Source organism: Lissotriton vulgaris, chromosome 1_1 (assembly GCF_964263255.1).
Source record: "Lissotriton vulgaris chromosome 1_1, aLisVul1.2, whole genome shotgun sequence".
NCBI classification, from domain to species: domain Eukaryota; kingdom Metazoa; phylum Chordata; class Amphibia; order Caudata; family Salamandridae; genus Lissotriton; species Lissotriton vulgaris.
In genome coordinates, this window is record NC_141685.1 from 852,655,474 (window position 1) to 852,680,176 (window position 24,703).

The 24,703-nt window shown below is 40.9% G+C and overlaps 1 protein-coding gene across 1 annotated transcript in view; it reads left to right on the forward strand.

Annotated features, from left to right (window-relative positions):
• ABCA4 (ATP binding cassette subfamily A member 4) overlaps positions 1-24,703 on the forward strand; it is a 1,055,123-nt gene that overhangs the window by 408,785 nt on the left and 621,635 nt on the right. Inside the window, exon 12 of the mRNA XM_086957892.1 lies at positions 6,868-7,090. Coding sequence (XP_086814018.1) covers positions 6,868-7,090 — 223 coding nt within the window. The remainder of the gene's footprint in view (positions 1-6,867; positions 7,091-24,703) is intronic.

A 24,703-nucleotide genomic window follows, 5' to 3' on the forward strand; every position in this document is an offset into this window, starting at 1 on the left:
AGTTGCAGGCTCTATGGGTGATTCACGATACACATCAATGGGGGGTTTTCTGATGCAAGATATACAGGATGCTGATGATGCTGAAGGATGGTGAGGATGCTGGTCCGGTGATGGAGTCTTCCTGTGGCCACCCTTGATCACGAACATGGTGGGACCAGTTTGGCCATGGGGCCATTGTCCATTGAAGCTCCTCCGAAAACAGTTGCCACTGGTCTACTGATCAGACCTTTAATTGATGCTAATGTTCGTCTTGTGTGACCAAACTGCACTTCGATAGCTCCTCTGGGTCCAGCCTACTCTGGTGCAAGTTTTGAGAATTGAGACGTCTTCCAAATTGTGCTTCAGTGGTCAGTGGCGGTTAAGTGGCTGTGGTTACCAAATCCCCTAGATAGGCTTCTTCAGCTTTTGTGGCCCTGGAGCTGTACCAGGAAGTCAGCCAACTAACTCTTGGAGTCACTTCTTCTGTCTGGGGCTCAGGGAAGACTTTTCCTCGAGATGGCACCATCAGCAGGTGCAGTCCAGTCTTTGATATAGTCCCTTTTTGCCGGGTCCAACAAGCAGCAGGGCAGTCCTTTTTTTTTCTTCACAATTGCAGATGGGATCTGAGGTCTGGGTGCCAGGGCTGCTACTTTTATGCTGAGGACTTGCCCTCGCGGGATGTGGTGACTAGTAGCCAATGGGCTACAAAGTCCACTTCCACCTGATGCCGACTTCCTGCATAGTATGCCATCTAGCTATCCCACAATGCAATAGTCTGCCCTCTTCCAAGATGGCAGAACCCCTCTCTCTCTCTGTGTTGCTCAGTACCCCACCTAGAGCGGCGACCTCCTGAGTGCTACACGCCCACTGGAAAACTGGTTTGGCAACTGCTTCCTCCCCTTCTGTTCCCAATGCTAAACTGATTACCCGAACAAAAGAGCAGGCCCTCTCATGTGCTTCCACCAATTGCCCCCCCAGGATGGCAGAAGATTGTCTTGTTGCCAGTTCTGCAGAATCTTTAGATGGATCCAACCAACACCAGAAACACGGTCTCTCAGGCCCTCATCACCAGCTGCTTCGACTAAGGCAATTCTGTCTACACCAGCATCTCCACCTAGCTCCTCAGAAGACTCCAGACCATAAAGAAACCCAACGCCAGACTCATCCTGGACCTCCCTAAATGACCCACATTGCCCCCCACCTGAGAGACTTACACTGGCTCCTCATCCAGAAGAGATGCCAGTTCAAGATCCTCATGCCTACAAAGCCTTCCACGATCTGGGACATGCCTACCACAACCATCGACTGAACTTCCACCAACCCTCTTGACACCTGTGGTCCTCTTCACCTACCCTTCCACACATAATCTGCATCCATTTTAGTCGGATCAGTGGCCTCTTCTTCTCCTACATAGCTGCCAAGACCTGGAACGACCTTCCCCTCCAGCTCCGTCTGGCAGACTTCAGAAAGGGACTCAAGACTTGGTTCTTCGACAGAGACACAGCTCCCAGATACCCTTAGGGGTAACAATGTTGCACTTTACAAATGCTGATTGATTTATTGATTGATTGTATGCACAAACTTAACAAAATCGGACTTTAGCGTCCCCTTTATCTGCTTCACTCTGGCACAAGCCTCTGCTCTATAACTACAGTAGAACCTCGGATCCACCCGTAAAGCTGCTCACAGAAGTTTCATAACCTCATTCTTGAAGTGACTGGCACTGTCTGAGTCCAGAGAAACTGGGATCCCAAAATGAGCAATCAATTCCCTTAGCAACAATTTGACCACATTTAGACTGTCATTTCTCAGAGTGGTGTATGCCCTGCCCCATTGGGAAAATAGAACAACTTCCACCAATGTGTAATGGAGCCCATTACAAACAGGAATCTTGATAAAGTTGAGGTACATGCAATTTAATATAGCACATGATCTCTCTATGTACTTGTCAGGACTTGACATGGAACCTGTGCGTAAATCAATATGTGCAAATAAATGAACTATCGTGCCCCAGCCTTTGTGGGTAGCAACATGGAAACGACATGCCCTAGAGGGCAGCATAGAGTCAGGTAGCACAGGACAACCATCTACAGAGACCCAAACCTGATCCTTGTTCATAGTACATCCTGCTTTGATCCACCTCTCCTGTTCACCCTCTGGTGCTTCTTCCTGCAATCTCTTTGCCTCTTCCCACATATCAGCAACAGTCATCAAAAGATTCATAGATGTGTCATACTCATATTCATTTGAAAACTCTAATTTGAATGTGCAAGACTCAAGAGCGCAATATCTGGCAATTCTGTCTGCATAGCAGTTGCCAAAGTTCACAAAATAATTTCCTCACTTGTGTGCTGCACACTTCACAGCGAACACTTGAGCCGCCATTTGCAAAGCATCGCAATGTCCCAAAACAATAATTCATGTTCCTGACAGGAGATCTGGATGCATTCATGAAACCCCTCTGGAACTATAACTGCCCAAAATCATTCACCGCGCGAAACCTGTACTGGCTATCTGTGTGTGCATACAGTGACTCTAAAATTGTCAGAGACACAACAGGCTCTAGTAAAATTGACCAGTTCGGCCACAAGTGGAAAGGTTAAATTACACAAACAGGAGGCTTCCACTATTCCCTCTATGGTGCTGTTTTCAAAATCCTTCATTCATCTCTTAGACAAGAGCTGTTCACAAACAGCATATAATCAAGCTCTTCCAGAGGGACATCTCAAATATCGGATTTTGGCGTGGTACTACCTCAAGCACATTGAGGCAGTCATGATCTAATCGAACATTGTGGCAAGATTGAACTTGGAGCACCTCCGCAAAGTAATGTTCTCCATACAAAGGATAACCTGTTCATACATGGTAAGTTAACTGTTGGTCTTATGTTGAGTTTGTGTACGGGTCAGTTAGATCTTGATGTAATGGGGAACCATAACTGTAACTGAGTAGCCCATAACGATTCCCTCACACTGTCGTATGCTGACACCAACTCCAGCCACCCCTTTTAGGCAATTTGGTAACGCTGCAGCGGCTGGGCCCAGAGTGGCTGAAAAGTAAGCAATGGGTCATTTGGAGTTTCCATGGGTTTGATTGAATGCTGATAGGGAGCACCCTTCCTTTTCAGAACAATACAAAAGACATAGTTTGGCATTCCTAGGGCTGGGGCGCAGCAGAGATTCTCATTCAGCCCGAGGAAGGCTTTTTCACAATCATTGTTCCATGGTAGCGAATCTGACACATCTTTGTGTGTGAGCCTCTGTAGAGGCTTGTTACTAGGCAAAAGATTGGAATCCCCTGACAACAGTAGCCCACCATTCCCAAGAGCATTCTGACATCTCTCTGCATTTTGGGAGGCCTAATTTGCAATATGGCAGATAGCCTCTCTTGTGACACTTTCCTTCTTCCTTTCACAATGTCTTGTCCTAGATACAGGACTTCTTTCTGGCAGTGCTGCAGTTTAGTTTGAGACACCTCTTGGCCATTTTCTGCCAAATGATTCAACAGGGCTGTGGTATTTTTCTAGTTTGCTTCGTGGTTTGTCGATGCCACCAATAGGTCGTCCATATATATTGGACTGAGTTACATGGCAGCTTTAGTGTCTCCAGGTTCTTTTTCAAGATCCGGTTGAAGATTGATCAACTCTCTGTATACCCTTGAGGAACTCCGCACCATTCCAAAACCATATTTTGGAACTGGAATGCGAAGATGAACTGGTTGTCTTCGTGCAATGGATTGGAAAAGAACGGATTACACAGATCAATGACTGTGATGCATTCAGTGTCACAGGGGATCTGGAACAGTATTACAGTTAGAATCATTATCTCAGGATAACATGGGAAAACAATATTATTTATCTATTGCAAGTCCAATATGGCCTTCCACTTTTTGTTTGGTTTCTGTATTACTATGATGGGGGAATTACAGAGACTTCCTAAGATCTCTTTTAAAATGCCTTGCTCTAACATGGATTCAGTTGTTGTGGTAATTCCAGGCACTACCTATAGTGACAGTTTATATTGAGGGGTCAAGGGAATTCAGCATTTTGTTTATTCATAAAGCTTCATTTTGTATGTCACTCGCCTCAAATTCTCAATTATTCTCAAATTTGAAGCATAATGGGGAGGAAGCTGCAGGAGCCCGTCTCTTGCAGTCATCTTTTTGCATTGTTTACACCAAATGTATGTGTGTAACCCGACCTTGGTGGTCATGTCATGAGCAGGTGTACCCTCGGAAGAGGCCTACTCACCTATACTGACAGGTAGTCTCATATCATCACTAAATAAAGCCCTTAATTTCTTTAAAACTGTCCTCTTTAATCGATAATTAACACAGCACAATTCAATTAACATGAATCAAAATAACCATCAGCTCTCAACAAACAGCAAAGAAAAATGCAACAACACGAACCCCCAATCGCAGCGCCACACGACAAAACAGTCCTCTCACAGCGCAGCACTTTCTGGTGTAACAACCAATTCTAGTGCAGCAGACACCCATGGTGGTTCTCATTCCTCAGTGATCATATTAGCATGAAAAATTATTTTAAAAATGAAAATTATTTTCTATTTTCAAAGTACACTATCACTTTAGATGAGTGCAGTTGGTTCCTCTGTGAAGAAGGATTAACCCAATGACAATTAATGAGAGGATGTGGCCTAACGGCTAGGACGATTAATCTTGAAGCTGGGGAACTTGGTTCAATTCTCGGCAGTGACGCTCAACATCCTGTGATTCTGGGCAAATCACTTAATCTCCCCATGCCTAACAAAAATGAATATGTTCCTCTGTAATGCAATGAGTGCTCATGTAAAAAGCTCTCATACCTTTGGGTCTAGTTTCCGCTATATAAAACTCCACAAAAAGAAATCTCAATTAATACACCCTCACCATGGAAGGCAATTAATCCCTATGTCATGTGTGGCCAATGGTGCTTCACGGTCCAACACCATCAATATCAACAGACACATTAAAACATAATATACTCAATATTTGTCCCTAAGACTTTGAGTAGCCCTTTAACAACAACTTCTACTCTTGCAACAAGTCTGTTTCTTGTTCATTAGTTTCACTAAATCTAAGTATAAAATAATGTGTGCACACATAAGTAATGCTTAAGTATGTTGAAAAGTATCATATTATTAAGAGCAAATAATATATGATGACATTGTGTCACCACGCGCTGTTGGTTTAGTGTAAAGAGTAGATATATCAGTTGTAGAAAATAATTCCCAAGGTCCATACGTCTCAACACTTCATACATTTACGTCCATTCTAAAGCATCAAACACTTTCTCTGTGTCTGATAGAACAGCCACTGCTGACAGAGTATTGTACACTCTGTGTAATTTTACCATTAATGTACAGGGATTAAAGGCTGTTGTGGGAAGTTCTTAGAGTAGAACAACAAGGACTTGTGCATTATGAGAGCTGTAGGAAAGGGTGAGACTACCTAAGCAAATGTAGAAAATAATATATGAAGATATCAAATAAAAATGAGCTTTATTCGATTTTAGGCTATAAATTCATAAAAGCAGACAATTTAAAAACATCTCGTCACACATCTAAAAATGACATACCTTAGCATAAATATGTACAATTACATGAATCAATTCATTTTACTGTAACTATTTCTAGTATGTAAAAATAATTGGCATCTATACTAAAAAGAATCCATCTCGAATTCAACACCTCACGTATATTTTCCATCAACGGTCTAAACAGTTAGAACGTTTCTAGTTCTTATTATACTTTTTAGGAAACCCACCATAGTTCCAAAACAATAATAGTTATCCAACATCTGTAAATACAAAAAAGCAGGGCAGCATTGTCTCAATCCCCCCTGTTTTAATAAAGGAACAATCCATCTACATCGTTCATTTGCATTAAAATTACAGAATAAAATTGCATGGATAGTTGTTTGAAAAGAGATGTTATCACAGGGGCACAGGCATAATTCCCTTGACCAATTGATCATGTCTGGGTGACTAATCAAGCGGTGGAACGTCCCAAATCTAAGACGTGTTAACACATATCTATCGTATCCCTCCATACAACACAATAGATACTGGTGGATGTTATACGTTATAGTAATTATTTGGTGCTGAACCACTGTGGGTTTATTCATTTCCAGTGCTAGCCTGTTCTCTTCCAAAAAAAGTCATGCAAACTTTTTTGAATTCCTTCCGATGTATAGAATTCAATGCTTCAGGCAGGGAAAACAACGCGGGATGCCCAATGTCATGCATAAAGTTTTTTACATATTGTAACCAGGTAATCTTGCTGGCATGATCTAATTTCATTGCATCAGTTAGGATTTCCTTGTTTGGACCTGTGCTGGTAGAGGTCCAAATTCTATGCCAGAGCAGCACTGGTTGCGCCTTAATATATGAAGAGATATTAACTTTTAATCAGGTTTAATTTTGTTGATATTCACAAACATTTGTAATGCATTTCTGATAAATTTCAGCAAACCATATTTAGACCTGTGTAATCCTGGTGTAGGTATTACTGAATGTGTTGCGTGGTGTGGGAAATACCTCTGTTTTAATACGAGGGGGCAGGAAGGAAAACACATGAGAAATATAATTCAAAATAAGACGAATAAGGAATGATTCTGATTTTGAAACCCTAGGTATACACAATTCACTCAATGAGACATAGTTATTGAGATAGAAAGACAGGTAAATAATTTACACATGGGAGCTCCAGAACGAATGGTCATTTATTCAGGGTGTAGCTTAAAAGATTGCTGAGGCATAACTCATGATTTCAAAACTTGCACCTACTTCTGTTAGTTAGATCCCCTTGGTTTCCCTTAACCATTAGCACACACACTTCTCTCTTGTGTGATGTTTTCTTACCGGAGGTTTTCTGTCCTCTCCTACAGATTCATGATCACATTGAACCGATGCTTCCCCATCTTTATGGTGCTTGCCTGGATCTACTCAGTCTCCATGATGGTGAAGAGCATTGTGCTAGAGAAAGAGCTGCGACTGAAGGAAACCATGAAGAACATGGGTGTCTCAAGCTCCACCATTTGGTACACGTGGTTTATAGACAGCTTCTCAGTGATGGCGGTCAGCACCCTTCTCCTCACGGTGGTAATTATGGTAAGTGAAGGAAATATGTGATGAAAAATATCTCCTTCCCTATCCTCCCCATATATCTGGCCACCCCAGATTTATGGGGAGAGAATTTTTAATTTGCCTTTTCTACCCCAATACAAATGTGTATTAGTGTTAACACTGATATTGATAACGATGTAGCTATGTGTGGGGCAACTTTCTTGCCCTTAATGGCATGTATACAGGAGGTCATTAGATATAAATTCGTTTGATGTCACAACCTTTAATGTCACTCTCTGGTATGTCATTAAATATGCTACTTTGTATTTATTTAGGACTTACCGACTGCTGACAAAACACTGATCTTCCTAAAAAAAATATTTTTTAAAACTTAATTTCTGCTTAGTTTTATTCATAATGCACACAGAAGTGTCAGATGTTACAAACACAAGCTGATGTAATAAGTGTTACTTGGGAATATCCTAGATGCACTCTGGTATGTTGGTAACCTCTTTTAGAGGTGGGCGATATGAGTAAACAAACCAAAAATTGAGGGATGTCCTATCTGCCCACTTCGTGAATCCCTCAACTTATCTAGAGGTTAGAGATGGTAGCTTTTATGGCAGCAGAGTTGAAGTCAGAGAAACCCTGTTGATGGGGTAACCAATGATGAACATGGCACCAGAACGACTGCCACATTTTTCGTATCTTGGAGCACCATGTTTCCCTTGGTGGCATCAGACGGAAAATTACAGAAATGCTCACCAGCTGCTAAAAAAAAAAATCAGAACAAAGGAAGGAACCTCGTTTTTCATTTTCGGGGGACAGAACAGCGCAGATCACTAGATCATGATAACATGGTACGGTTGAGCATCTGTCATTGGATTTTTTTGATGAAGTGGGTTCCGTATTTACGCATTTGCCTCTTCAAAGAAAAAAGCTGCCAATCTAGCAGTCAACTTCAGATGTGGTGGGCCGATCATGGCTGGGCACGGGATAGCTCAAATAGCTGGGCACCCCAGCTATTTGAGAGCCAGTCCGCTATACTCTAGAAGACACTGTTGGCCATATCGACTTGTCAAATTCTATTCATGTCAGGCTTTAATGTGACTAAGGTTTTTTGTTTTTTTTTTCCTTTTTTTTATTGAGCAGAGCATAGATAAGGTACAATATATATAAGAATAATTTGAACAATGGAAATGAATATAAAATATTGAAAAGCTTCTTCTATAAAAAACAGATTAAAAGGGAGGATTCTGAATACTTAAAGGCCATAAGCAGTCAATGACAATAAAACTACATATATAAATTTTCAAATACAAGCAATGTGCAACATCCACAAAATTCGGTCCTAAAGTGCAAATGCAATACAGTACAATCCAGCCTGAAAGAAAGTGCTAATGCTTCAAAATTACTATAAGTGCAAATACCGCCAATTAAAGTGCGCTTGTGACTTATTAATAAACCCTTTCAACACTTCAAGACTGCTTGAGCATAATACAGGCCTCTTATCAGTATTCAATCTCATTACAAACTTAACCCCCCCTTATTTCCTGCAAATTCTCAAAATATTTCCAATTCATTTCGAATCTCCTTACTGCTCCCACTCTACAAGCATAAGCTTTTTCAAAATTCCATGACCTCCTCATTTTGTTAAGCCATTTCAAATGGGAAGGAAGTTCCTTTAATTTCCAATTTTGGAGAATTAGGGATCGGGCAACAGCACAAGAAATAAATACAAACATTTCCTCCGCATCTTTGAGAAACACTCTATCATTACATATACCAAAGAGGGCCAATTCGGCTGAAGGCATAAGTGTTTTCCCTATAGCTGCCTCAATATCTGAGAGAATGGCCTCCCAAAAAGATTTCAATTGAGGACAAGTGCAGAAAATATGAAGCCATCCACCCTGACCATCAGCTTGGCATCTGAAGCACTTGTTCCTAACCTCCGGGAACCTTTTCTCCAGTGCCTCCGGAGTCCAATATGCTAGCCAGCGGGACAAGAATGCCATCCTCTTAAAATTGGCGGCCCGTAATGATTTATAACCCAATAAGCTTATGGTTTCCCAATCTTTGCGTGTTCAATTACATTGTGTTAGGCTACTTATTTTTACTAGATGGGAATCTATCATAGCTAATTGCCCGTCACAATGGAGCCTCTTGTGCCAGTTCCCTATACCACTGGTTTTAGCTTCATATAGGAGAGTTACCATTTCACTCGTCGGATCAAATAGTCCACCTATATCTCTTCTTAGAAAGTGGACAATTTGTGAGTATTCAAAGAACGTTGGTCGCCAGGGAGTAGTTACTCTAGCTAGCACTTCCTGCCACGTAATAATTCTTTGCTGAACAACGAAGTGCCTTAACTCCCGAAATCCCAACTTCTCCCACATTATTATATGGCTGTTTCTAATTTGGAGGCCCAAACAAAAACACTCTCGTAGACTTAAAAACTGGGAATCTGAGGAGATAGAATTTCTTTTAAAAAAGGACTGTAATCTAGACAAATATTCTTTCAAGGTCTTATATCTTGTCCTCTTTGGGAACTTTGCAGTCTTTAAAAATACCTGAATTTGAGAATCAGACTCTTGCATCATATTTTCTAAGAAGAAGCTGTCTCGATTATTTTTTGAGCCTATCAGACCTGCCACTATATCAAGAAAGGCTGCCTCATAATATGCTTTTAAGTGTGGCAGAGCCAGTCCCCCCAGTTCAACTGGAAGTTGGATCACAGACAACTTAACCCTCTGGGCTTTCCCCCCCACCCCCCCAAACAAAACTTCTGAACATGGTTTCCATGTCTTTAAAAAAAATAGAATTCAGTTTGATTGGGACATTGCAAAACAAGAATATTTACAAGGATAAAATCGACATTTTAATTAGAGATACTCTACCAATCAAAGTGAGTGGGAGTAAACGCCATTGGGCAAAAAGGTTTTTATTTTTAGTTCTCACATAGTTAAGAAGATAAAGCTGGTTGAAATCAGAGGTCACAAAAATGCCTAAATATCTGACAGGATCGCAGCTTGCTGCCTGGACACGCAAGCAAGATGGAAAAAGGCTGAGGTTGGTGTTTAAAGCGAGAACCTCCGTCTTCTTAGCATTTATTTTGTAACCTCCAATTTGCTCATATGCTTTAAATTCCTTTAATATAATTTCTATATTCTCTTTGTCCGGTTTCAGATAAAGAATAATGTCATCCGCGAACAGCTTGAGCTTCACCATCCCGGGGATGGGGGGGGGGGAAATATCAGGATTGTTTCTGATTTTAATCAGAAGGGGTTCAATAAAAAAGGTAAAGAGTAAAGGAGATAAAGGGCAACCCTGCCTAGTTCCTCGATTGACTTTAATGAGGCCGGCCCTATTCGTGACTAAGGTAATGATCATTTCAGGTAAAACATTTTGACCAAATGGTCTAGTAAAATATCATCTTTATATTCATGATACACTTCCTGACACAAATTTAACTCTTGTGCTTCAGACATTTCCAACCATCACTGGTGAATTATTAATTCATTTTATTGTGAATGCTCTGCACCTCAATTTGGAACATCCCATAGTTTAAGTTTTTAGTTTGCATAATTTTTGGTCACCCAATATTGTGAAAACTTGATATTTCTCTGTTGGGTTCCTGGTATGGGTCTGGTTTAATATACTCATCTTAAATGCTCCAACAGCAGTGAAATAGGTGTCAGAATTTGTTCCATGTAGGACTCATTCCATGAACAGTATGTTCAGCAGGAGTTTGCTTAACACAGGGTTTTGGTAAAGTGGGCAATAAAAATATAAGAATTATTATAGATGTTGAAATACGTGGGTACAAGGGCTGAGAGGGTCATGCGTTGTATGATGTACAACCTTGTGTATACAACAAACAATTGAAAATGAGCTTTTTACCATACCAACTTGTTATCACAAGTGTCAGATAAAGAAACCTCACCCACAAACCTAGTTGGTGGCATGCTTCATCATTGCATTCCCACCTTAGCTGCCTAGTGCATCTAAGGTATGCTACGACGCCTTACGGGCGGAGCAGGTATTTTTCTGTGACACCATGAATTTGTGAATGACATTTAAAACCACCTTAAGGGAATCCGCCCCTTAGGGTATTTTAATTGTGGACCCCTTGGGTCAGGTTAAAAATAGTGCTGGCGGATGTGCAGTGAGAAAAGAATGGTCTCTCACATTCTAGTGTGGGTTGTGTTAGGTCAACATGTTACAGGCAATATTCTGTGCTGTATGAATCACAGTGACTTTCTTCAGGACTCCGCTAACTGCTAGGAATCTCCTAGTCAGTAGGTACATGCATGCAACTTTGTCTATGGCCAAGTAATATACTGTGCTTGTCATGAACTCTTGATGGAGGGTATGATGATCTATGGAGGAAGGGGGGCATGGTGTCTTGGGTTTATTGCTTATAGTTTTTTGTATTTGTTGAGATATTGGCAAAAATCAATAAAATTATGTTATAAAAATATAGGAGTTCGAAGTGGTCTACCTTTAAAGAAAAAAAAATCAATAGAAAAGCTTTGTGAAGAGTAAGTTACAGTTTCTAGTGCTTATAAGACATTAAAATGTGGCTATGGACATCTCAGAAATTCACAGTTGAAGCGAAGATATAAATAGGAATTTCAGTTGAAAAATCAATGAAACCTACATTTTATGGTTGCCTAACCAATTATAACGTGCCCCCAGTGCCATGCTCCTAACTTCACAAATAATGTTACAAATAGTATCACAAATTATCATTTGTGACATCACATATTACCTTTTTGACATAATACTCGTGACGATATACTCATGGAGCCACCATTTTCTATTTGGGTATTTGTTATTTTCACTGGCAGCTTTTTGTTGTGTGCTTTTATTTATTTCTTGTTTTCAGACATCATTTCACAATTTATTTTCTACAATTTGTTCATGCTGTTTGCACTATTTATTGCACGAACACGTCATATGTTTATAGTACATTGTATGTTTATATTTGCATACTATATTGTCTGTGCACTCTGTTTGTACAGCATCTTAATTGTTCACACTGACTTGAAACGCTGCCTGTACATTAACATTTTTCTTTACTGCATCTCTCACCATTTGCACCTTTTCTGGTGGGGTTTTTAAGTGTCCATAGGCTTAACAATGTGAATCCAAAGCTATTTACATATTTAAATCTGTGATTATCACCCGGTGCTGCGGACATTTTACTTTGTCCTTGTTGCATAAAGGCCCATTTGATAGGATGGAAAACTCTCCTTGAATCCACTATTACCATCTTAAAACCCTCTCGGAAAACCGGAAAGGGCTATTTTTTCAGAAATCTACAGGCAGGAGAACTGATTTTCAATTATCTCTCTACCCTGTTCTGCAAACACAACCTTTGTGTGGGGGTGATGCCCCTCACAGCAGGGTACCCTACAGCCTGAAGCACCCACAACAGAGACTAAGGGCCATATGTATCAAGATACCCATTTGCGATTCTCAAATAGCGATTTTTAAGAAATCGCTATTTGTGAAGCGCAAATGGGTATGTATGTACAAAATCGAATTTTTTTTGCGATTCCTTAGAATTGCTTAATTGCGATTAGCAAATTACGAATCGCAAATAAGGAATACTTTCCCATTCATTTCTATGGGCCAGGAGGCCCATAGGAAGGAATGGGAAGTTATTCTCAATTTGCGATTTGCAATTTGCTAATCGCAAATTGAGAATAATTTCAAGGGTTCAGGGGTGTCCAAAGGACACCCTGTTGCACCCCTGAAATTTTCATGGGTGCACATGTGGCGCACATACATGCTCTAAGGGCATGTATGTGCGTCACATGGCACTTTGAAAAATGCAAAAATTTGCACTTTTCAAGGAATTCGCAACTTACCACCAACTAGAAGTTGGTGGTAATTTGCGATTCCTTAAGGGCATTTTGCTAATTTTTTTTGCTACATACATTGCATTTAAGATATCGCAAAATTTGCGATTCCTTAAATGCAATTGCAAAATAAGGAATCGCAAATTTTGCGACTCCTTATTTTGCACCAGTTTTGCTTCATACATTCCATTTAGCAAATTCGCATTCGCAAAGGCTGAAATTCGATTGCGAATTTGCATGATACATATGGCCCTTAGAGTTGTGAACTGTCTGCAGCTGATTATGACCAGCCACACAGACTGTGACCAGGAACAAGACAAAGGGGTGGTTTTACCTAAAAGACCATTCTCACTCTGAACAACAAGCACTGCGGCCCCCTTTAACCCCACCTTCCACCAAGTGGCAGTGCTACAGGGAGGCTAGTCCCGAGCCCTTCTCAGCAAAAGTACGTAATCACATTTTTAGGAGCCTTGTCCGCTTTTTCCTCACTTTACTAACTCGGTCTCTTCTCTCCTGATACACTTCTATTGTCTGGGAAAACAATATTACACCATCTTGTGCTTGGGACCAGGGCAGGGACTTTCAAAATGGAAACCACAGGTCTCAATCTCTCTGCTTCACTTATATGTACAATGCATAGACTACAATGGACACATACACTTCGATAGGATTAGATGACAAAACAGGGTATAATTCTGACTGTGCATGGGTAAGATGCTCTTATCAAGTGCTAAAGAACTAATGTTTCATGAGTGAATGTAAAAACCTTTGATTACAGAATAGTGAGGGTGAATATTTAAAAGAGACATTTTCTTTTTCGTCTCCATCTTCCCTTATGCAGCATACTCCTGACTATGTTTCAAACGGCTGTCCTAGGCTTGGCACACAACAGGGTAGAGCTCCCAATGCTTAAATGGGAGGTACGCTTGGAATCGCATGTTTAAGCTGTCTCCCCCAAATATGAAGCACTATGTATAATAATGTTGTTTCTTTCAACACTTTAAATCCTTCCATTGCTTGCTGTCTCAGAAAGCCCACTATAGTCCTAAAATCCTGCATGAAAAATTACCTTGAATTACTTCTGCTTGATTCCTCTCCTTTCTTTTTTCAGAGTGACCCTCTCCTTGCCTTCCACCTTCTGAATCCCTTCTATTTCTTCTATTATGCCTGCCATCTTCTGAATCCCTTCTATTTCAGTCTCATGACCGTGTGCCTTAATCTTTCTTATTGTAATTCTGCAGTTGGCTGATAACATCATTTCATAGGTCGCAACCTCCCCTCTTTAAAATCCTCTAATCTCCGCCAGCCTGTCTACTAACCAACCATTCACCTGAAACCATGTACCCCCTTCTAATGATCACACCTAGCTGGGATTATTATAGTCTGCCGCAAATTGACTGGAGTGAATGCATTTTTTTTTCTTGAGAGCACATAACTGATTACAATACCTACCGGATTAACCACTAACCTTGGGTTCCGGAGGAGCGTGCTATTTGTTATAAAGCGCTTCAACACATTGTCAGGGGTAGTAAGCGCTATATAACTACAATTACAATATGCCATAGGGCCTAACACAATTTGCATGGCCTTCACCTGTGTGCAGCAAGGATTAGCAATGAAGCCTCCATGAGGATAAAGCCCTCTGCTCATGGCTATTAGAAACACACAGCAGGGATTGAAGGCAGAGCCTGGCCATTGGGCGTGCCACATTGCATGTCCCTACAAGGATATAAACTACTTCACATTGTCTTTGATATTTGTACACAGCACCTGTAATTCAGTTAGGACCTATGCCAAGCCTCAGAAAGGTGATAACTAAAGGTGAATTTCCTTCTGCCATAGGCAGCGATGGTGGGCGGTGTGCTAGCCTTTATACAAGCTCTTCACTCAGCCCTACCTGTGAACCCAGGCCTGATTCCTAATGACCAAAACAAGCTTTATACATCTGCCTATCTCTCTTCCTAGTTTAGCCGCAGGTTAAATGTCAGACTTTGCATATGTCTGCCCATTTGATTCAGCAATAACAATTTCTATTTTTATAACCATGTTATCTTCAGAATAAAGCCTAATAGAATTTAAATTGCCCTGCTTAGACATGTAGCACACATTGTTTTTTGTTAATGCTGAGTTACATGGCCATCCACATTATTATTGTAGTCACAAGTGTGGGGTTATGTGATAATGTGAGAAAATTACCCTTTTTTTGCAGAGTCAACCCCCCACCTAGTTTTTTTGCTCTGATCCCTACAACATGCAGACATTTTCTAATACCTGATTGGCTTACTTAACTTTTCTAGAAGGCCAAATAATATTGTACATAAAAAAACCCTTGCATTAAAAATTAAATGCCACCCGTGGACTACAGCATTTATTGTGCTATCCACTAACATGACAAAGAAAACATGGCTTTAGGACTACCATTGTAGCCTGACTGCTACAGTTAAAACCCGTATTGTGACCTGTTTCTTAACAGAAACAAACTGTTTCTTTTAAATATTAGTAAGTCACCTCTACATAGGCTTGTAGGCCACAATGTAGGGTGCATGGTATTTAAAAGTAGAATATGTACAAAATTAATGATAACAATGTCCCTGCAATGACAAGGCCGAGGATGTAGCCTAATGGCTAGGTTGGTCGATCTCAAATCTGGGGAACCAGGGTCAAGTCTCGGAATGACGCTCAACATCCTGTGATTCTGGACAAATCCCTTAATCTCCCCGTGCCTAACAAAAATGAATGTGTCCATGTGTAACACAACTGGTGCTCATGTAAAGTGCTCTGATACCTTCCGGTCAAGTTTGCACTATGTCAAACTCTGAAAAAAGGCCCTAAAGCTATTTTCACTGTGGCAGCCTCGCTGTTCTATGTAGAAAATCAAAGGACAGATTACAATACTAATATTGAATCTCAGGAATGGGACCAGCTTGAAAAATAATTAAACCTTATTTTAACAGTGATTAAACATCAAATTCAATGGTGGATTTTGTTTTTTTTAATAAATATTAAGGAAAAGTAATATTTCGAAAACTACCTTTTCTCTGACTGAAGTTCCTGGAGACTAATTTACATTAACTCTCCAGCGTCTTCCAGCATGTGCTCAGATGAGGAAGAGGTGTGTAAGAATTTGCAGGGTGGGGGCTCTGGATATCCTTTGACAACACAGTATCAGATTCTGCCTATGTTGAGCCACATATAACACTTTGACTCAATTGGAAGGGAGAGAAGAGGATGCCTAAACAATTCTTGTGTATTCCCTGTCTGGTTGCTCAAGGACCCTGCTTTTGTCCAACCAAACGTCTGTCTCTGGGATTGTTGTGGGTACAGTGCCTGTTTCAAACTGGATTTTAGAGTTAAATGGGGGGACGCTGGTGATTTCTCTGACATTCCAACACACAGTCCCAGCCCTCAGAGCCCAAGTTTAGCATGGACGTAGACTTTTGCCATCTGGACAGTGCCCTGGCACATAGCATTTTGGGCCTGTTTGTTGTAAGGCAAAGAGAAACCACTAAAAAAGTGGGTAGGGTTTCCCCCAGGAACTTTTACCCTATTGGCTAGAGAGTGCCCAGGATCAATCTCCACCCACTAGCTAGTGTTAGGCATAAATATGACACCCCAAGATACCCCATCAGAACACTGTTGGACTTGCTAAAGGATTCCAGGTGGACTGAACCTGCTGCACTTGGCATCTGTGACATGTGAGAAGGACTTGAGGAGGTTATACTCCATTCCACTTAAATTTCTCGGACAGAAAGCTCTCCAAGGATAATATGACTGATCCTCTCAGTGGCTTCAGGAACATAATAAAGCTGAGAAGTACATTTCTGTGAATAATTCCAACCGATCAGTGTCACCTGGACCTGGACTGCACTTTGCTGGTGCCATCTGCCTGCCATTCTGAGAGTCTCTAAGTATTTCCCCTCAAGTCCTGGGGGCCTTGGCAGTGTACCACTGTGGATGGTTAGTCACTAAAAGAAGTTTGGAAAGTTTTTCAAAACTTTTGCTCAAGAGCTTCAAGGGGATCGGCTATGAAAAGATTCCGACTAGCAGTTCCTCAATGTCAGAGTGAGTTTTTGGTATCTCTCATGTAGCAAAGCAGATTTTCTTCATAAAAACACTAAAGTTCCTTTTCAGATTGGGCCTTCTCTACTTCTAGGCCCTAGGAGGGCCAATCTACTTTTTTGTACATAATCAGGGTCCCACTGTGGCCCTCTCAAAATAGTGCATTAGTCCTGATCTACTGCAACCATAGACTAAAACTGCCACTTTGAACTTCAAGGCATTATTTTCTCTTAAATCTTTCAAATATTCATATATCTGCGTTTCTTTCATTTTGGTGTTATTTTATTCATTAAATTTACTTTTGTTTTATAAACTGGAGTGAAATTTTTATTGTGTTGTGTCTTTAACTTTTTAACTGTTTGTACTTCTAACCTAACTGCTTTACATGTTTTTTCTTTACATTAAACCTGTCTGCCCTGTGCCATAGCTACCAGGGGTAGATCTCAGGTTTAAATTATTGAAACCTTTGACTGGATCTAACAAGATTGTTACTTTATTACTGTTACTTGTGGTGGAAGCAGGTCCATGGTTAGGTCAGAGTTTCCATTGTAAGGCCATTTTTGGGTTTCTTAATATCTTTAATGACATTTTGAATATTCGGTTGTATGTTGCAACAACAACTTCCTCTACCTCGCCTACGTTTACAACTCGGTCTCTACAACGGCCACGTCTTAACCATGAATTGCTTAACCATGCATTCCTTTACCATGAACTTTCATGGTAAAGGCATGCATGGTAAACAGTTATCCGTTGCTAAGGTTACCAGTCCCCTCCCTCTCTCCCTCAGCCTTAAATACACACCCCAGCCTCCTAAAAACTTCCCTGAATTCCCCTACCCCCAAAAAAACTACCCCGATCCCCTCCAGCCTCCTAGAAAATACCCTGAACCCCACCCCTAAAAACTACCCCAAACACCTCCACCCCCTAAAAATGACCCCGAACTCCCACCCCTAAAAACTTCTTCCAACCCCTCTTACCTGTCCATTTTGCTTTCCGATGCTCCTCTCGCCCTGCCCATCCCGAACACTAGACCAACTTTGCCTTAACCACTTCCATGGTTTAGGCAAAGTCGTTGTTTGGGCAAGTCGTTGTTCTGCTTGCGGGCTTCCAGAACTCGTGGCTCTGGCCTAGTTGTTCTGGTTGTTTCCCTGTGTATTACTTTCTTCATGGCACGTTAGCGCAGATCCGTCAAGCAAAGGAATGACAAGTGACATTTTCTATCATAACTTCTATAGGATTCTTTGCTCCTCGATACAAAAAAAATGGCTGACCGGAATGACACCAGACATGGCACAAAAGTATAAATGTATTCAAGGAACTGCCTTTGATTTGGTGTAGATCTGTTCAGCAGTTCTTGAGAAATTAGCATTTAAAAAACATTCCTGTCTGGGCACAAGGAGGTTCAGTGTTAAAGATATCTAGGTCATTAACCCGAATATCCTCTGTGGATTTGCAAATGAAGTGAGGATTTGCAGATTCAATGTAAAAAAATGAAGTATTTGCTAATCTGCTGCACTCTGATTGGCTGTCCATCGTAGAAATATTTCAGTTGTGGTCACCAGAACCCAACACAGAGAACCATCCTGCATTGTTTTAAATTGTAACTGCATTTAAAAAGTGCTTACTCACACTGACGAGAAATTCACATGCTTTATGGTGAGTGGCACTCCGTAACTCAAGGTTAGTGGTTTACCGAGTAGTTTAGTCTTTGTTGTATATGATTGATTATTGGGATTAGTCCCGTGCCGTCAGAAAACTGTTTCAAACATCCCCTCTAGATTCTTTGGGTATATTAAGTCAATAGGAGTTAGTTGTGTGTAGTATCATGAGTTCATTCAAGTGTAAAATGGATGGGCTATATACGGATCTTGTTAGTTACAAGGATAGGCTACCCAGAAGGAAAGTTTATGGTTTGTGTTGATTGAAAATTGGATGACTCGATAGGGTAGAAGAGGCTGAACATAGTTAGACTGCAAGGAATGTTTACATTGAAGGAGAGTTTGTGATTTGTGCAGAAAGGTAGTGTTAGTCTGGAGAAATACAGTACAGAGTAAGGCAGACAGGCATGCAAAGGAGCAAGCTACACTCAGGCATAAAGGCATGCATAGGATGAAGTTTAAGGAGAGGATCATTCCATAGAAAGAATGGAGAGAAAAATCCCTAGTTATAAGTCAGGGTCACCTTGTGTGCAGGGTTTTAATAATATGGTGGGTGGGTAGGCTTTTTGAGATGGGATGCATCTTTGGTGTTCTATTGACTTTTGATGGTTTTGTAACAGACAGTTTTTAGGTTACATAGATTTAAAAGATAATTTAGATTCTTTTGACTTCGCACATGGCATTTTGATACGACATGCTGGATTATGTGGTATGTCCCGATAGTGAGTCCTTTAGGTTTGTCTGTTAGGATTTGGAGGAGTAGACCATCTATGGGATTTGCATCCACCATTCTATTGTTTATTTGTTTGAAACAGATACATGAGTGGCATGTTTCTAGGGGACTTGATATTAGTGAGTGGTTATTTGTAAAGGGTTTCTCCTGTTTTCCTCTTCTTTGATCTTACAGAGTCCTGGAGCTGCACCTGTCTGTAAAGAGAGAGGTCCGAAGTTGAGATCAAATAGATTTTCTGTTGGGTCACATTCAGAATCGCCCGGTTTTAACCATTCTTATGAACACCAAGTGAATCACAGTGGCTCTGATCATTGCAGATAGTAAATTCCATATTGTGTGGCTTGAGTGAAGAACGTTCTGCCATCAATGGTTTCCTTCTTGCAATCAAGGATTATTAGGCATGATGCCAGCCTGAAACATAGGTTGCTTGGTTAGAAATATTTGGTCATTTTTCCTTGAAAGAATGTTGGTCCCTTGCCTTGTACTCTTCGGTGTGTGATTCATAGTAGCTTGAAAGAAGACGTTCTTTCAGTTGGGAGCCTGTGAAGAGCTTTGAGGACTGGGGAGAAGTAGTCTTGCTGCTGGTCTCGCACAATAAATGTAATGGTTATGACCTCATAGAATTTGCCCCAGTAGCTAACAACACCTAAAAGCACAGCATAATTAAAAAACAATACATAGGTAAACTAATAAATAATGTTCCATTCAAAGTTCGCTCTTTCTTGGTGTTAAGGGTAATAAGATATGTAATCTTTTCTATAACATTATTTACAACATTTGTTATTGCATCTGTCACGTCAAGGGTGAGGATAAGAGTATTGCATCTGGTGTGCAAGTTGTCGCTTGTATGTCTGTTGTGTAAGTTATGATATGCAGCCCTAACCATAACTTCCCCAAATTTGAGTGGTTCGGTTTTAATTTGCAACCATAATTCAACTGTTTTTTTTCAGTGAATATAATTATTTGTATATAGCCAAGGACCTGATAACCCATAAGCATGTGTGATTTACAGCTCTCTCTATATACGCACTAATCATCAGTGGCGACTGGCACATGTAAGGGCGGTTGGCTGTGCGGCGGGTCGGCGGCGGGCGGGGTGGGGGAAAGTTGACGGGAAAATTCAATTAAAAAAAACAAAACCACATACCTTGCGCTCACCGCATAGCTGACTCGGTGATGTGGCGAGCACAAGGTAAGTGGTTTTATTTATTTTTTTATTTAATTTTACCTATTCCATCCTCTGTTGACTTTGCCCCCCCTCCCCCGACCAACGCCCTTAACTGTGCCAGCCACCACTGCTAATCATAAGGGCTTTGCAGTTTATAAAATAACTCACATGGGGAACATTTGGTCACATCTACAGTACTGTAGAAATGCCATTAGCCCCTTCTAATGCAGCCCCTTTTATGTCTGGTGTTCATCCAGGTCATGATAGCTGAACTGTCAGAGTGGGTGCTTTAGAAATGTGAGTCTGGCCTCTTTCTATGCACTCTGACAGATCTGATATCTGAGAATGACATGGCAGACTCACGAGGGAGGCCTGATTTTTCTTCCACTATCTCACTGAAAAAGAATAACTTCTTGCTCCAACTTCCCTTACTGTTCTAATATAAATAGAATACAATGCTATCAAAGGATTCGATCATGCTCACAGCGGTGACTCTGGTGTTAGATTCAGCACTGCTTTGTAAATAGGCCTGGAAAAAATGTCCATTATGCTGGTGTAATATAGCATAATTTTGACAATTTTGCATTATGCTTGTACGAAATAACCCAAAATTACTCTATGAGCCACGTTTCCTAATTACACACGTTCATTACCAAACTTTAACACAAGCATGCAGGAACAATGTGAACAACCAGAACAAGAGCGGCTGCTGCTTGTGGCTCGTGTTTTTTGTGCTATTATTAGGGCAAAAGATTTCCTCATGTCCAAATGGCAGTTTAACATTTCAAGTAATTACTCGTAATGTTTCTGAAACAATGCATAGTTATTAGTGGTGGCTGCCAACTTCGGCGAGTGGATGGCGTGCAAATGGGTGGGGGGTGGTTTCATAAAATCAAAACTATTAAGTAAATAAAATAAAAAAGTACTTACTGTGGTTGCTGCTGCATCGTCCTCGCTCCAGTCTTCTTCCTTCCTAACTCCAGGGCGCCAGCTAACTCTCTTAACCAATCCTGGCGCTGCTCTCACAGCATCAGAGCAGTGCCAGGATTGGTGGCGTGGCCTCTGTCAGTGCTCACAAGAGCACTGGAGGCTTTTTTTTTCTAACCCAGGCTTAGAGAGATTTAAAGTGTGCATGTGTGGCTGGCCATAGCAAGACGACCGGCTAAATTAACTTCATTACCATTTTATTTTTCCAACTTTGGGGGCATTTCAGTGGGGCAACGCTCCCCCACTATAACAGAGAAGCCACCCCTGGTAAATGCGCAAAAAGAGAATTACACAAATGTATCACACCCCTTGTGATACAAATAGAATACCTATTAGAGATTATGGACCCAATAGAAGAATTTTTCCCAAGGAACTTTATGTAATGAAATGGGTTCTAGCACATTCCACTGAGGAAGTAAAGGGCAGGTTAGTTGCATCTGATGTAGATTATTCTCAAACACAATCTACATTTTTTTAAATATCTCTGCAGGCTCTTTTTTATCTTTCATAGGATTACACTTTTTTCATGTAAAATACATTTAGATGCTGTTGTGTGTAATGATGTGCAAAGGCGTTATTGAGTCCAATGACTCGTTTGATTGATAGACTGATTAGTCGTGGTCTTCAGGGCCTGACTGGAAACCAAAAGTAGCACTTCCAAATTTTTTCACACCAACCCCCATACTGTGAGAAGTGGGTGGGCACAACTTCAAGTAGAGTTTGGGAAAGTTCCATACTCTTTGGGCTATTTCTCAACTTTTTTTTCCAACTCATTAATTTTCTATTTCTAGCCACAGCTCCCTAGCTTCCTTCTCATACCATCCTCCTTCCCCCCTTTTCTTCCTTCCACTTCCCTGTGCAACTCACTTTCTACTCTCATTTCTTACTCCATTTTCCTTCCTTTCTAATCCCCTTTCTTTCATATGTAAACAAGAAGCTCACCACATGTACGTCTGGTTATCAATTGAAACAGGACAGGCAGATCTCATATATCCACGTTGTGTCCTGTATACTAAGTAGTATATGTATGATAGCGCTGCCAGGGAAGAGATTCTTTCAGGACAAGAACCCTCACTCACCCGAAGGTGACATGCTTTATCATGGGGTTCCCTCCTCACACCCATACCCCAATATGTAATTAAGAGCCAGGGGCTAAACTTTGTGTTTAGAGGATGCTACCCATCAACAACCACTTTACCACTAGAGCCATCCCCCACCCCACTTAACGTGTAACTGGTAAGTCTTGGGTGCTGCAAGGGGTCCAGTTTGAAAGGAGGGAAAAGGCTAGATCGTGTGAAAGTAAATATACAAATTAAAATAATTGTTAAGTATATGGTAATATATATGCAGTTGATTCACCAATCTAGCACGGCCATTAAGAGTCAGTGACACACATTATGCTTCAATAACCTACTGATAGTTTTGAAGGTTATGTAGTTTAATGCATTGGCCGCAGTGACTGTTGTGTAACTTAAAAGTCAAAGTAATAACCATCCTTTGAGGTCGGTAAAAGGATCACCATACCGCCACTTGCGTACGACATGACAGGATGGGCTTTAATTAGAAATGTTGTATGTGAGTGGGTTTATTATTAAAGTGGCTATGGTTATTAAAATGGCTACTATGCAGATCAGAAGTAATCCAGGTTTTCTACTAATTGTATTTAGGAAAAACATACGGAGCAGATTTACAAGAAAGTTACGTATCTGTAGAGATGCGTCACTTTTCCAGCACCACCCTTGGAAACCCTTGCGCCACCATGTATGCACCGAATGGCACACCATGGCGCAAGGATTGACAGATGCGTCAGAAATTCTGACGCATCTGTTGAGGCAAAAGTCACGCATTGCTGGATTTGTGTCACAAGCACGACGCAACTCCAGCAATGCATTTTGAGGCCTATTCCCACTACACTGCGTCACTCCTTACACCTGCTTCAAGCAGGCGTAAGGTTTAGACGCAGTGGCATCCTAGATGTGATGCAGTGAAATCTTGTAGATTTCACTGTGTCACTTTTACGAGGCTTTCCTGCGTGGCAACTCCCACTCTGCATACATTATAACTGATGCAGGTATAATGGGACGCAGGGCTTTACAACATGACCCATCTCCCTAGATGCGTCACGTTGTAAATTGGATGCATTTTTTACACCGCCGCTGCATCACAAAAGTGATGCAACAGCGGTGCAAAAAAGTGTTGCAAGGGGCTTGTAAATCTGCCCCACGAAGTGTTAAATTTACTTCACACTAGTGGACCTTTATGCACAATTAGCAGTGACCAAACCTAGTTTCAGCCAAATAGATCAACAGAAGAATGAGGCAGTACAGGGGGTATATATAGCACCTGCTGCTGACATTTGCTTGTAACTTGCAAATCTCGGATACTAATTCCAGTGGCCCCATTCAACTTCCACGGTGAACTGCTAATCAGCAAAATGAACATTTACCATAATAATTTCCCGAAATTGTAACTTGCATTGCCATTTTGGGTTCGAAGTCCAAATTGACACTCCAATAAGAAACCCCTTCTACAGGATATCACACAACTAAAATATTCTTATAACTCTATTGTTAGTAAAAGAACCTACCTAGGGGTTCATGCTCAAAAATCTCGCCGTCTCCTATTACATAATAGAGCTGGTAAATTGTAAGCACTTAGATGGTTCACAAAAAGTTTTCAATCAAGATATCCTTGAGGTATTTAGAGATTTCTATAAAAAGTTATATACACCTCAATTGTCATGTGATAAGTCAAAATGTCTGGAGTTCCTTCGTCCTCTTTCTTTGCCCACTGTTTCTGACTCTGATAGGCTATGTTTGAATAAGCCAATAGACTCTGAGGAAATTGTTAAAGCTATTAAAGCCATGCAGTCAGGCAAGGCTTCAGGGCCGGATGGCTTTCCAATCATTTTCTATAAGACTTTTACTCGCTCAATTATCGGTTATCTCAAATGAGTTTTTGATCATTAAGCCCTGTCAGGCAGCGTCTCGGGCTCAGCTGTTGAGGCCACCATTGTGGTCATTCTGAAAGAGGGCAAGGATCACTCTGATCCTAAACATTATCATCCCATTTCGCTTTTAAATATAGAAGGCAAAATCTATGCGAAGATTCTATCCCACAGATTGGAAACATGTATCCCTAGTCTAATTCATAACTCACAAACTGGCTTTGTCAAAGGCCGTCTCG